The 13,572-nt window shown below is 36.7% G+C and overlaps 1 protein-coding gene across 1 annotated transcript; it reads left to right on the forward strand.

Moving 5' to 3' along the window:
• Nucleotides 1-5,289: 5,289 nt before the first annotated feature.
• On the forward strand, nucleotides 5,290-9,033 carry LOC105057836 (protein NRT1/ PTR FAMILY 3.1). Its single transcript, XM_010940542.4, has 3 exons — nucleotides 5,290-5,496; nucleotides 6,164-6,938; nucleotides 7,878-9,033. Exons 1-3 carry the CDS (start codon nucleotides 5,430-5,432, stop codon nucleotides 8,779-8,781), a joined length of 1,746 nt encoding a protein of 581 aa, XP_010938844.1. The 5' UTR covers nucleotides 5,290-5,429; the 3' UTR covers nucleotides 8,782-9,033.
• The last annotated feature ends 4,539 nt before the right edge of the window (nucleotides 9,034-13,572 follow it).

A 13,572-nucleotide genomic window follows, 5' to 3' on the forward strand; every position in this document is an offset into this window, starting at 1 on the left:
GAAGAGATGTGAAGACTTGCATCACATGGCTTTGGCCTTAAATGACATGGACTGCTGTTTGTAGTGGGAAAATTTTCACATGGTGTAATAGAATTGACGTGGAATATATCGTGCTATCTCATTGGACCACATAGTCTCCATTTTTCAATGTTCATTAAGTGCCTGCAGATCTATTTTTTGATTTAAAATTTTGAATGATTAAAATATTTTTTTATTCTGAAAAAGATTATGATTTTTCGTGATCTGTGTATGATATCCCGTGGCGTGTTATAATATCCTGAAGACATACTATAACTTCCTGAAAACATGAAGTTATAAGGAAGAAAAGATATTTTCGTCATTAAAAATTCATAATATGTAAAAGGATCTAGCATCCATGTGAATGGCTTCTTATCAAATTAATGATCCTTGTACATAGGAGTAGTAGTCATGTTAAATAAGATATGGATCGGATTAGATACATGATAGATCAAAAAATTATACATCCAAATATAATTTTTTTATTAAAATAAGTCCAAATCTAGATCCAATCTAACCATTTTACTGGATAAATAATTATCTGAAATATATTAAATAGATTAAATGGTTAAATATTGCCATCCTTACCTACAGGGATATGTCCCTAAAAATTGTTGCCCCGGGAGAGGGGTGGTGGGTGGCATACCCATGGACCAAGGCAATGCCTATAGCTCCTTGCGAGCTTAGCATGTTTTCGGGAACTTCCTTTAGGGTAAAAGGAAATGGAACTTATTATCTTGCCTTAATTGATAAGAATATTAAGGGATAGTTTGTTTGCTGATGGTTTCTTAGTTCTTAAAGATGAAATTATAACTTAAATTCAACGCAAGAAATAGAAATAAGTGGCCAAGGTCGTTATCTTAAAGTAATATATACTGGGGCCAATGTATTGGACATGACAGCCAATAGAATAAAGCCAGTACCTTTCTCTGAGACCACTATGTTAGATATAACTCCAATAATTTTGCAGGCCTAGCATATGATTGTCCTTCGCATGCAACTTTGAGCATCAAGAAAGTAGATCCTTCGCATGCAACTTTGGGCTACATCAAGAAAAAAGTTTTTGGTTGGAAGTTGAAACTCAGTGGATCGAGAAAGAAGTAGAGACAGGGTTTTTAAGTGTTTATATAAAATTATAATGTAAAATTTAAAAATCAAATATTTTCAATGACTCCACCATACATTATATATGATATTAATCATATATAATATTTTCAATAATGGGTATGTAATTTGGGCTAGGCTAGACTAACATCTGAGAAACTAAAACAAATCCAAGCCCAACCCAGATCCTAGTTGAGCCCCAAACTGTAAGCCCAGTTTGTTCCATCTCGCTGCAGCTGACTTTCCAGGCATACACAAAATCCTCCATCACTTTTATTGCTTATACTGGTTTTCATAATTTTGATGAATAGTTTATTCTATATAATCAAAAATAGGCTACTAGCTTTCAGAAGAATATGGAGCAAAATCAAAAACATTCATCTCTTCCAATTGTTTGATTTTTTTATTTGGGTTCCAATTTTCTTTCCTATTTCTGTCTAACTTATCCTCTTCTCTCTTCCAAGTTGTAATTTCTTTTATCTATTTTAATAAAAGCGGCATGTGGCTCCTTTTAGCCTGCCTTTATCACCAAAACAAGAAAAAAGGATTTGTGCTTCTGGAGATGGCGTTTGCAACTTTGTTACTCCTTTGCTTTATTGGTTTATCTGCTCCTTTCCACTCTATGATGAATGAAAAGCCTTTTCACTAGTGGATCATCAGCATTTGCTCTTAAGGTTGATTCAGACATATTCTTGGCTTTCCATCAGATGAACATATTAAAACATTGATGGAGGCAATGAACTCTACTATTTTGCCAAGAATGGTTTGGTCATGCCACATAGCCAAAGATGGCAGTCATACAAGGTGTGGTTTGTTCAGAAGTGTGGAAGGGATGTTAGGGGGCGATGCATGGGCTTTGGCAAAATGACATGAGGTGTGTTTGTTTATAATAGGAGGGCCGGTTGGTTGACTCGGGTCAAAGAGAGGTAAGAGCGAGAAAGCGAGATTAGTTGAAGAGAAATCGAATAAAGGTCAGAGGGTCAGGCTAAAATCTTGCCAGTCACTAATCAATATGAAAAAATATCTTATTATTCATAAACTCAAGAGGGGTCAAATGGGACATTCCATCACCCCTATGGAAAATCAGAAACCCTTCTAAAATTAATCTTTTCTTTCGTTGTCTCTTATGAACAAGCTGAATACCAGAGGTCATCTTTTCAAGAAGCTTGGAAGATCTTTGGGTGGTTGTGTTTTCTATGATAAGTTGATCTAAAAGGATTGCCAAACTTAATGTGGACTATTTTGGCTATTACGGATATTATTGAATAAGGTTTAGAAGTAAGATTTATCATATTGGGAAGCTAATTCATAAGCTAAATTTTTAAAAATCATAACTTGGTCATATGGCATCCAATTTTAGTATTTTTTTTTAAATTGGATAGTTTTTCAAGATCTATGACATGAAGTTGTCCGCTTGTCTTATGAAGGAAATAGTGTCCCTAGCAATCAGGATAAAAATCCTTTATCTATATCCCAAAATGGGCTGATCAATCCGAAAATTTTTCTTTCAAATAAGATTTTAACCAAACGTAGCTTTCAATCTAAGAAAAATCTAATGAAGTGATGTAAGAAAAAGTTGATATAGAAGTCGAAATCTTTCTCCAAAAGAATTTTAGATTTTTTCAGATTATTTCTACTAGATACGTCTATTTTAGATAAAAGAGTCTCTTTAGAACTAAAAGAGAAATCCAATTTAATTTATGTTAAAACGGATCTCGTTATTATGAATAGAGAATACATACATCCTTTTTAATCAATGAAAAAAATAAAAGAGAGAGAAATGGATTTGATCCTTACTTTCAAAAATTCTTCTCTTCGTCTATTTTTTTTTTTAGAAGATCCGAATTGAGGGGGTTGAAAGAAATTTTTCTTTTCTCCGATCAGATCATGATTTTATTGAATCTAATAAGCATATCTTTATTCAATACCCTTTTATTCTTCTATTTGTGAAGCCCTTTGCCCTTGTCTTGGGGTACCTCCATTTTTTGGTACCTTGCTTGATTTGTGTTCTCAGTGAAGGTGAAATTATTTTCCTAAAGACATGCAGCCGGCCATCTCTAGGCTGATTGCTTATTACTTCATCCTGCTGGAAAGAGAGAAATACAAGAATTTTTTTCACAAAAATATGTCTCCTATTGCTATAGCTATCAATGGATTAAAACCCATAAATGATTGGTTGGTCCTTAATTCACAGTCAAAAGGAATTGCCCGATTTTGGTAAGGTCCGGGTAAAGATCAAATGTTTCTACTTGAGCTTGGATTAGCTTTCTTCTCAGCTTTTCTACTACACTTGTGCAATCTTCCTATCCCTAGCGGTGGTGCCCTATTTTGCGACCATGTAGCTTCATACGTGTCTCCTATTTATCCACGTTATTATCTAGCTACATTCTCTCAGCTTCTCTATCTTGTAAATATGGTTTCTTTCAATAAATTTGGATGACCATGGTTTCCTAATCGGAAAAACTAATAGATCCTATTATCTCGTCCAAGATCTTGTCCATTAGATCATAATTTTTTTTTAGAAAAAAGAAGTAAAATAAAAGCATGCTTGAAAGAGAAAGCTATAGCATAAATTTCAATGCAAGAAATATAAATGTGACCAGTTGGGTGGACATGATATCCCTGTCGGTAATTAACAAGAAAAGAAAATAAATCCAGTGCTTCTCCAAGATACCTCTGCCAGCCTTCAAACAAACATGTGGTGCTGTCCATCTTCACCTTAGGGCACATGGTACCACTTTCCCACCCCTTGATGGAGGAAGACATGAATGTTTCGCAAGGCAATCCTTACCTTCTCCAATGTCTCCCCTGCACTTTCAGCTGGACCGCATTATGTTCACCACCTAGGAATGAAGGAATCCTTCTTTTGACCGACCCACCACTTCCATCCTAGTTCCCAATCATGGACCCTGTCACATCCAATGACCAAGATGAAGCCTTTAGTTCTCTCTATCTTACAGGTCGGCACGACGTAAGGCTCATATCAGAGTAAGGAGTCTGTGATGGAAGGCCATAATGCCATGCAAATATCAGAAGGAAGGAGAACAGGGGACTCTCGTTTTAAGGAATCCATCTAGCTAGGAGTAATAATTCAGGATAAGCAAAGCATATGGACATGAACACAGAGAAATCAAGATGGAAAGACAAAAAGCGGTTTGGAATTTGGATTTACCTCGGAGCTAGTTTCTAGCACATCTCAAGCATGTGACTATTCTGTAGCAGTGTGAGTTGTGGGAATGAATTATTTGGAGCACTGTTGACTATGCACTGTAAGGACCTTAGACCTCACCTAAAAAATCTGGTTGGAGAGTATTATTTCAGTTCTTTGATCCTATATGAATATTCAAGATGTATCACGTCCGCCCATGTTCTCATATGGACTCAATGGTACCATGGAGTTCCAGTCTACTACAAGAATGGATCAAATTTGGCATGCCAGTAAACTAAAGAAATACTCGGATCTGCCAACTTGAAACAGATGATTTAGGGCATTATGGACCTAGCAACACTGGAGTTCCCAGTCAAGTACAAGAATGGATATCTTTTGGCTTGCTACCAAAAGAAGCAGATCTACTTCGATCTGCCAACATGAATCCAATTATTTGGAGCATTGTGAACCGGGCGACTCTTTGAAGTTCCAATATAGTATAAGATGGATACATTTTGGCATGCTAACAAACGAAGCAATCCGGTGGAGAAGAATTATTTGAACAATGATGGACCTAATGACCCTATGAAGATCCAGTCTAGTACAAGAAAGGATACATTTTGGCATTCTAACAGGGGAAAGGCGCTCACTTTGATATGCCAACGCAGGTCTGAGCCTAACTCACATCACGGCGTGGGGTATCTGTGGCTCTGCAGTACAATTACTGCCAAACAAAAGCTAAATGCTTTATCTTTTCCAGAACGTACCTACCGACTAAATAAACTCATGAAAGGGCCATCGCCGAGATCCACTAAAGTGGAAGGAATCCTTCTGAATCGATATGAGACACTAAATCCGTGACCCTTCAGCCCTTTCCTTTGTCCACGGGCCAGAACACGCGTTCCAGGCTGCACTGTAGAAAGTGACGTTGGACAATCTTATAGGGTGTCGTAGGAGATGCGGAGACGGTTTGTCTCTAGTCCTTCGCTCTTCCCGAGGACAGGTATGTTCATTTACCACTAGTAGAGTGTCAGATTGCCCATATTTATATGGCACCACCACCACTCACATGCTCAAGGTGAGGAGAGTCTCATTGGCAAAGGCCACAAGTATTGTGACTCTTCTATCGGGTGAGGTTGGGCAGTTCTATCTGTGAGCAATGGCTGAGGATGGAAGAGAAAAGAAGAGGAAGCAGGGTGGTTTCAGGACCATGCCATTTATACTAGGTGAACAATGATACAACTAGTTATTCTCAAACAACTTCCCTAGTTGATAAATTTGTGTTGTTTATTTAGACTTTGTGGTTTATTTTATTTTATTTTTTTGCTGAAAGGAATTGGATGTTAACTTAATTTGAGCACTAAGTAGGAGTCTAGCATCTTGTTCAATCACTGTCTATGATAGTTCCATTACTCATGCAATGTTAAAGATCGAATGAAGTTATCAAGCTCTCTCATTTTTTTATCTCCTTTGCTTGACAATGGGTGAGTTCTATGATTTTAGCTAGCGCTCTAATTTTCTGATGTATAATTTAGGATCAGTGGTAGCAAATAATATATTTTACCCCTTTCTTTCTGACTTCAATACATGGAAACTCTATGTAGCCATTCTCTGTTTTCTCTGTTACTCTTAATAGAAGGAATTAGAAACAGATCCAACGTCATGATATCTGATGTTTATGGCTTGGTTTCATCATCAAAAATCACTCCTTGCTTGTTCTACTCCCAGGCATGCGATCATAAAAAGAAAAAAAAAAAAAAAATCAACAACCTTCATATTATAGTTCCACTAGTAGTATTCTGCTTGGTTCATGAATTGGAGTTTTCATGGAGCTTAAAGGACATCAATTTCCTTTCATATTTCCACGATTGCTGAAATGATACTTGTATGCAGCAAATGAAGTCTGCGACAGATTTGCCACCACGGGATTCAATGCAAACAAGATCACATACTTAACGCAGCAGCTTCACATGCCTCTGGTTCAGGCCACAAACACTCTCACAAACTTCGGGGGCACGTCAAGCCTGACACCTATCATCGGCGCCATGATCGCCGACTCCTTTGCCGGTCGCTTCTGGACCATAACAGTAGGCACCATCATCTATCAGGTTGGAATGATGGTGCTCACCATATCGGCCATCCTCCCGGCGCTCCGGCCGCCACCCTGTTCCCCTCCTCAACAAACATGCGAACGAGCGTCGTCATGGCAGCTCGCAATTCTCTACCTGTCACTCCTCTGCACATCCATTGGCTCCGGCGGCATCCGTCCCTGTGTCGTGGCCTTCGGGGCCGACCAGTTCAACTTCGATGGGAATGCCGGCCAGAAGGGGAACTTCTTCAACCTTTACTTCTTCACCATGGGGATTCCTGTACTCTTGGCCTTGACTGTGGTGGTGTACGTCCAGGATAATGTGAGCTGGGGCTGGGGCTTTGGCATTCCCACCATTGCCATGAGCCTCTCTGTAGTGGCTTTTGTGATAGGTTATCCTCTCTACTTTAAGATGAAGCCTGGGGGGAGTCCATTGACCAGGTTGACCCAAGTCCTGGTAGCTGCCTTCAGGAAGAGGAAGTTGGTAAAACCTGAGGACCCTAGTGCCCTCTACGAGGATAAGGGGCTGGATGCCGACATCTGTATCACCGGGAGACTACTTCACACCGACCAGCTTGTGTAAGCCATTGGATGCTGAACTTTACTAAAGAAAGTAATCAAATCTGGGTTTCTTTTCTCAAAATCAAAATTATATAAATTACACATCATAGCTATGAATATCAAGTGAAGAAAAGTAAAAAGCGTTCACAGTATTGGATGTGCCCACAAATTTTTACAATCATAATACATCTTCCTATATTTGCCTTTCTTCTTTAACTTGATAGGTTGATATATTAGAATTATGAGTAAATTATCATGATCTCCCTTGAAGTTTGAGGAATTTATAAATTCTCTATCCAATATTTTGGAAAGATGCATTCTGCTGCTAAACTTTTACAATACATATGACATATAATCTCTTATAAATATTTTTTTGTTAACTAAACTAACGGTCTTACTAATATCATCATTATCTAATCTATTTGAATCTTAAAATATCTTATATTTTTTATTTTGATAATTTTTTATTTTTAAATTTTAAATTTTTATATTTAATTAGGAGGTTACGTGTATATTTCTGAAACATTGGATGGGATCATATAATTATCTCAAACCTCGAAAAAGATCAAGATGATTTGCTCTAAAATTATTTAGTGGATGTGTGTGTACAAAATCTTAGAAATGAGTGTTTTTAAAGAAAGAAGATAGAGAAGCAAATAGTATTTTTGATCGGATAGTATCTTACGTGGCTAACCATATAGAATCAATATTATGAGCTTTTAAGACCAATCTATCTATTCAGTTTTTCAATTTTTAATTTTTGATCCTCATCAATATATTTATTCATATTTAATTTAATTTAATGCATCCATCTTATTTAAAAAAAAAAAGAGAGAGAGATTAAAGACCAGAAAAGATTTATTTTATATATATATATATATATATATATATATATATATATATTTGGTAGAAGAGATTTATTACTTCAAACTGATTGTGGAAACTACTGGCATGAAGGTTTTTGGATCGAGCAGCAGTCGCGATGGAGGGCGACTTCGGAGAGTCTGGCCAACCGAGGCTCTGGAGGTTATCGACGGTCCACCGTGTGGAGGAGCTCAAGTCCATCATCCGAATGATCCCCATTTGGTCCGTGGGCATCTTGCTGGTGACTGCAGCCTCCCACAACTACACCTTTACACTCCTACAAGCACGTTCCATGGACCGCCACCTTACCCCCAAGTTTCAAATCCCCCCAGCAACCCTCTCCATCTTCACGGTCGTCACCATGCTCCTCAGCTTAGCCTTCTATGACCGGGTCTTCGTCCCGGTGGCTCGTAGGTTCACCGGAAACCCTTCCGGCATCACATACCTTCAGCGCATGGGCATTGGCTTGGCCATCTCCCAATTTGCCAATGTTTCTGCAGCTCTCGTCGAAACCAAGCGGAAGGCGGCCGCAGCGAAGCACGGGCTGCTGGATTCGCCGACGGCGACCGTTCCGTTCAGTGTCTTCTGGTTGGTGCCTCAGTATGCGATACACGGACTAGCTGATGCCTTCTCGTCTGTGGGACACATGGAGTTTCTCTACGATCAGGCCCCGGAGAGCATGAGAAGCACGGCAGCCGCTCTGTTCTGGCTGGCAGGATCCATTGGGAACTACATGGGGACCGTGCTGGTGATTCTGGTTAATGACTTTACTAAGGGCGAATGGCTTCAGGACAACATCAATAGGGGGAAGTTGGATTACTATTACTGGCTTGTGACCGGACTGCAGGTCATCAACCTTGGGTACTACATCATTTGTGCAATGTTTTATACCTCTAAGCCATTGGAAGTAGCCAAACCTGCTGCTGAGAACACTCCGAAAGTTGTGGACGAGGAAGTTGGTGCCGGAGAAGTGGAGTTCAGCAAAGTGGAAACTTAGGTATTGTAATGATGATGGAGGCACTTTAGCATAGGTATAGATATTGTTATCCACTCTAGGTGAGACCCCTGTAATTTTTAAGTCTAGTAGCTACGTTTTGCCAACTTAGTAATAAGCAAGTTGGAGGATTATGTATCGTATATAAAGTATATTAGGCGCACATAGCTAGGCCTACCCACCATATATGTAATAATTCTCCCTTAATGTAATAACATATAGATCAGATGGAGAGCTATGAACAATCCGATAGAAGCTCTGATCTCTATAAAGTTTCTTGCTGCTCTTATATGCCATCCGATCCCATGATATCGTCACGCATCGTTTCCATTACAAGCACCCATCCGCTCTCCGTACCTCTTGCATCCACCTCCTACCAATCCTATCATCTGAACTTTTGATGGCTGGAGACTATGCTCTCAAAAAGCGTACCAGTCCTGTCAAGTTCTCCACAAGTTCTCCTGGGTGGACCTCCCTCCCACTTTCATCAAAAAAAAAAAAGAAAAGAAAAAAAATCTCCACAAGCTCTCTTTTTCCTTGGCTATTTGCATCACAAGCACCCATCCTCTACACTTTTTGTGTGGTTAAAGACTAGTAGTTTGTTTATTTCCACAGGTTTTTAAATTTTCTCCACAAATATTTCTGTCCATGAGTTGGATGTGTATACTCCATTTGGTTATGCTAAGTGTGTGGTGAAAGACTAGTAGTCTTTCTACATCATTGTAGAGACAAGAGGTTCTTTGGCACATAGTATATGGTCAAACCAAAGCAATACTGATTCACATTTAGCAAAGGACCACTTGGTTGCGCTGGGAGCTTGCACTACATACATGATGGCCTGCAGTATGAACTACTTTCGCCACCATTCAGAACGGTAGTCAAAGTGCATGCTATGACGTGATGTGAGATGGTGAATTTCAAAAATAAATATGTAACATTTTTATGACATTTGAGGAGGCGAAAAAGCATTGATGTCGATATCTAGCAAGTCTAGAGAGGTAGGCCAAACACCATGACCTTCATTATGCAACAAACGCTTCTATAATATGTATGGATAATTCTAGATTTTTAGTACTCAATCTAAGAAATATTTCAGACAATGTCATGCTTCACTAGCTAGGGAGGACTTTCAGGGCTAAAACTCCAGTTGGGAAAGGATTTTTATGGGAATCCATTGGGGGCTTTTGCAAAAACAAAATTCTTGAAAAGGCAAACTTTATCGGTGGTTCATTTTTGAAAAACAAAATGGACTCCACTAGCCAAAGAGTTTGTTGGGTAAAAAGAACTTCACTGGGCTTTAAAAATATATTGGACTCCACTAGGATCTAAAGGAGTTTTGAGATACATTTTGGATTCCAATGGGGATCTAGAAATAATTTTTGGGATTTTGGGAATTAACTAGAAGCATTATTTAATGTTTTGGAACCTGACAATACTTTTTTGAAGCTTTTTTGGAATTTTTAAGTTAAAGTGTTTGGACTCCCTAGGGATTGATGTCTGCAGAATGATCCTGCAGCTTAAGGGAATCTAGCTGGAGTTTGGCCGGAGTACATCATGCACACCCCTTGACTTATGAGGATGAAGACAATATGCAGAGGTGATGGAACTGTGACTTCTACTATATGTCTTGGATTTTCTTGTATTTTCTGCCAGGGATCGGCTTTGTTTGATGTAAAGTCTCAATAGCAAGTGTCTTTTCATGTTGGATCTTCTCTCGGGGGACTGATTTTTGTCGTCTCATAAATCTCCACAGGGGATGAGTATTTGTACGTTGTCCTTGAAATTTTTGTTATGATCGGTCTTGTTGTCTCTTTTCATGAAACTTTAACCTTATACACCATCCCATCACCCTTAACAACACAAAGTTTACAAAGCACATATAGTGAAACATATAGAAAGTAGTTAACAAAAAAAAAAAAAAAAGGAAAAAAAAAAAGAAAAAGGAGACATGCAACATGAAGTAGGAGTACATATACAACTATATATAAGAGGAACATGTACAACAAACAAAGAACACAGAGCTTTGACACAGCCAAACATTGGTATAGAATAAGGATGTTCTTGAACGGAAGCTCCATTAACAGTGGTGAAGTATAAGGATTCTTTTTCTGTTGAAAAACAACCTCTGCGGGTGATACAGCCATAGAAGGAAACCATCATGTGCAATGAAGAAGACCATCATGTGCTCCATGGGTGATACAGGCATAATATTATGATGTAATGAAGAAGACCACCATGCATAATAAAGAAATCCACCACCATGTGTATATTCTGAAGAAAGACGAGTAAAGAAGACAAATGGTAGTGGAGATAGTGTAAGAAGACAGCTGAAGACGTCAAAATAGTAGAGTGTAAAATAAGAGAAAAAGAATCCTGACATTTAGCATTGGACATAGGCCAGTTGATAAATGGAAAATAGCATAATCTGGCATAGAAACAGAATCCAATGTGTAGTAAAAGTAGGACTGCAGAGAAGCGGAAAGATAGAAAAAAACAACAGCAACCCAGCCAAAATAAGAAACCATCTATGAAGAAGAAAACTGGACAAACATGCTAAACAATAAATCTCTCACAGCAGCAGAAATCCAGATGGGAAGTAAAAATAAATTTGAAAGAATGCAGAGATAAGAGATTCCATAGGCATCAGCTGATAATATTTGAGTAAATTGAGAATCTAAGTTAGATGAACAATCCAGGAAAATGTCACCATGTAAAGGTTTCTTGCCTCATATCATGGACCCGAAGCATGATTTATAATCATGGTTTTCTTGCCTCATATCATTGTTTTATGCTTTCAAGGGCTTTCCTTCTTTTCATCAAGGACCCTCCCAAATAATATAGTGCATATGTGCATGTACTTTTCAGAGCCTTTTTATTAGAAAAACAAAGATGCCATTTGGCATCACTCTTAATTTTTTTTCCTTTTCTAAGATAAAAAAATAGATATTTTTTATTTTTTTAATTTTTAAAATATAAATATATTTGATATAATCAATAAGTTTAAGAATAAGCATATCGATTGTAATGGATATAGTGGTATAGTTGTAGTAGAATAGGAGAGGTGTTGATGGTACATATTGATGCATGATGCTAGTAAAGTGAATGGTGATGATGGTGACAATGGTATGGTTGGGGTGAGATAGAGATAATGGTAACGATGGAGATAGTGGTAGTGGTGAGGTTATCAATGATATGCAATGAATGTAATAGGTATGGCAGCATGGCGAGCATGTGTGGAGGAGGTAGGCAGTATAGTAGTAATATTAATGACAATATTAATGGTGATGAGGTATCAGTGATTTGGCAAAAGTAGCAATGATAGCAACTATAGCGTGGTGGTGCTTGCGATAATAATAATAAGAGTGGTAGTGGCAACAGAAACAGTGGTCACCGGAGGGAAGCATATGGAGTAGCAAGAATGGCATGATTGAAGAAAAGGAAAATAAAAGAAAACTAAGTTTTAAGAATCCTCACTAGGGATGAAGTAAAGGTGAGTGTGTACTTATCACCTTCTTAAAGATAAAGTTCGAATTTTGAAATTTATAGATCGAAGAATAAAGAATTTTTTTCTCGACTACCAAGACTTTCATCTACATTACAACAAAATAGGTGATTAGCGACGAAAATTTTTTATCGCTAATAATCTATTTCAGTCGCTAATAGTTATTCGCGATAAAATTTTCGTCGTTAATATTTGGTCACAAAGAATCACGTCATTGAAAATATTTTACGATGAAAAATATATTTCATTGCTAATAATGGTTATTTGCGACGAATAATTTTCGTCGTTAAAAAATTTTATTTTATCAAAAATAATTTTTGATGAAAAATATTAATCATAAAAAAGATATTTACGATGAATTATAATGCCGCTAATAAATAAAAAATTAATAGCAATAAAAAATTTTTCATCGTAAATAATAACTATTTATGATAAAAAAAAAATTTTCATTGCAAATACTCGAGTATTTACGATGTAATATTTTTATCGTAAATAATCTTTAATTTTTAATTTTTTAAAATTTTTTATTTTTTTAATTATTAGCGATAAAAATTTTTCATCGTAAATAGGGAGGTATTTGCGATGGAAATTTAGTTTTCATTGAAAATACTCAATTATTTATGATAAAAAATTTTCATCATAAATAATCTATAATTTTTAAATTTTTAAAATTTTTTATTTTTTTTAAATATTAATGATGAAAATTTTTTATTGTAAATAACTTATATTTGTGATGAAAAATAAGTTTTCATCGTAAATACTTGTATTATTTATGATGAAACTATTTTCATCACTAATATTTAAAAATTTAAAATTAAAATAAATATTTTATTATTTATGATGAAAATAATCATTGCAAATAATTTATACTTACGATAAAAAAAATTCATCATTAATATGGAGCTATTTGCGATGAAACTAAATTTTGAATGTAAATATTTTATTATTTGCGATGAATTTATTTTTTCATCATAAATAAATTTATCGACGATGAAAATATTTTTCATCGTAAATATTTTTATCATAAAAAATCTCTTTTCTTGTAGTGCTAGCTGCTAGATGGAGCATTTGAACCATGGTGTAACGAACTAAAGAGTAGTGTAGAAACCTCATAACTATTTCACATGCTGGTAGATAGGTGAAGATGCTCTTTCCTAGAGTGCAATGTCTTTTTAAGTTTTCACTGTACTTGATATTCTTCCCAATTATTTACCTATGGTTCACCATGCTTGGGCTACAATTTTACCCTCGCATCCTTTTAGGTTTTCATTGGGTCCATCTTTTCTCTTTTT

Source organism: Elaeis guineensis, chromosome 14, assembly GCF_000442705.2.
Source record: "Elaeis guineensis isolate ETL-2024a chromosome 14, EG11, whole genome shotgun sequence".
Classification (NCBI taxonomy): Eukaryota; Viridiplantae; Streptophyta; class Magnoliopsida; order Arecales; family Arecaceae; genus Elaeis; species Elaeis guineensis.

Excerpts from the sequence above, each read along its gene's own strand:
- LOC105057836 (XM_010940542.4), top strand. The coding sequence starts at position 5,430 with ATGGCTGAGGATGGAAGAGAAAAGAAGAGGAAGCAGGGTGGTTTCAGG. Across the intron at positions 5,497-6,163 it reads GACCATGCCATTTATACTAG|CAAATGAAGTCTGCGACAGA; the intron begins GTGAACAATGAT and ends ACTTGTATGCAG. Across the intron at positions 6,939-7,877 it reads CTTCACACCGACCAGCTTGT|GTTTTTGGATCGAGCAGCAG; the intron begins GTAAGCCATTGG and ends ACTGGCATGAAG.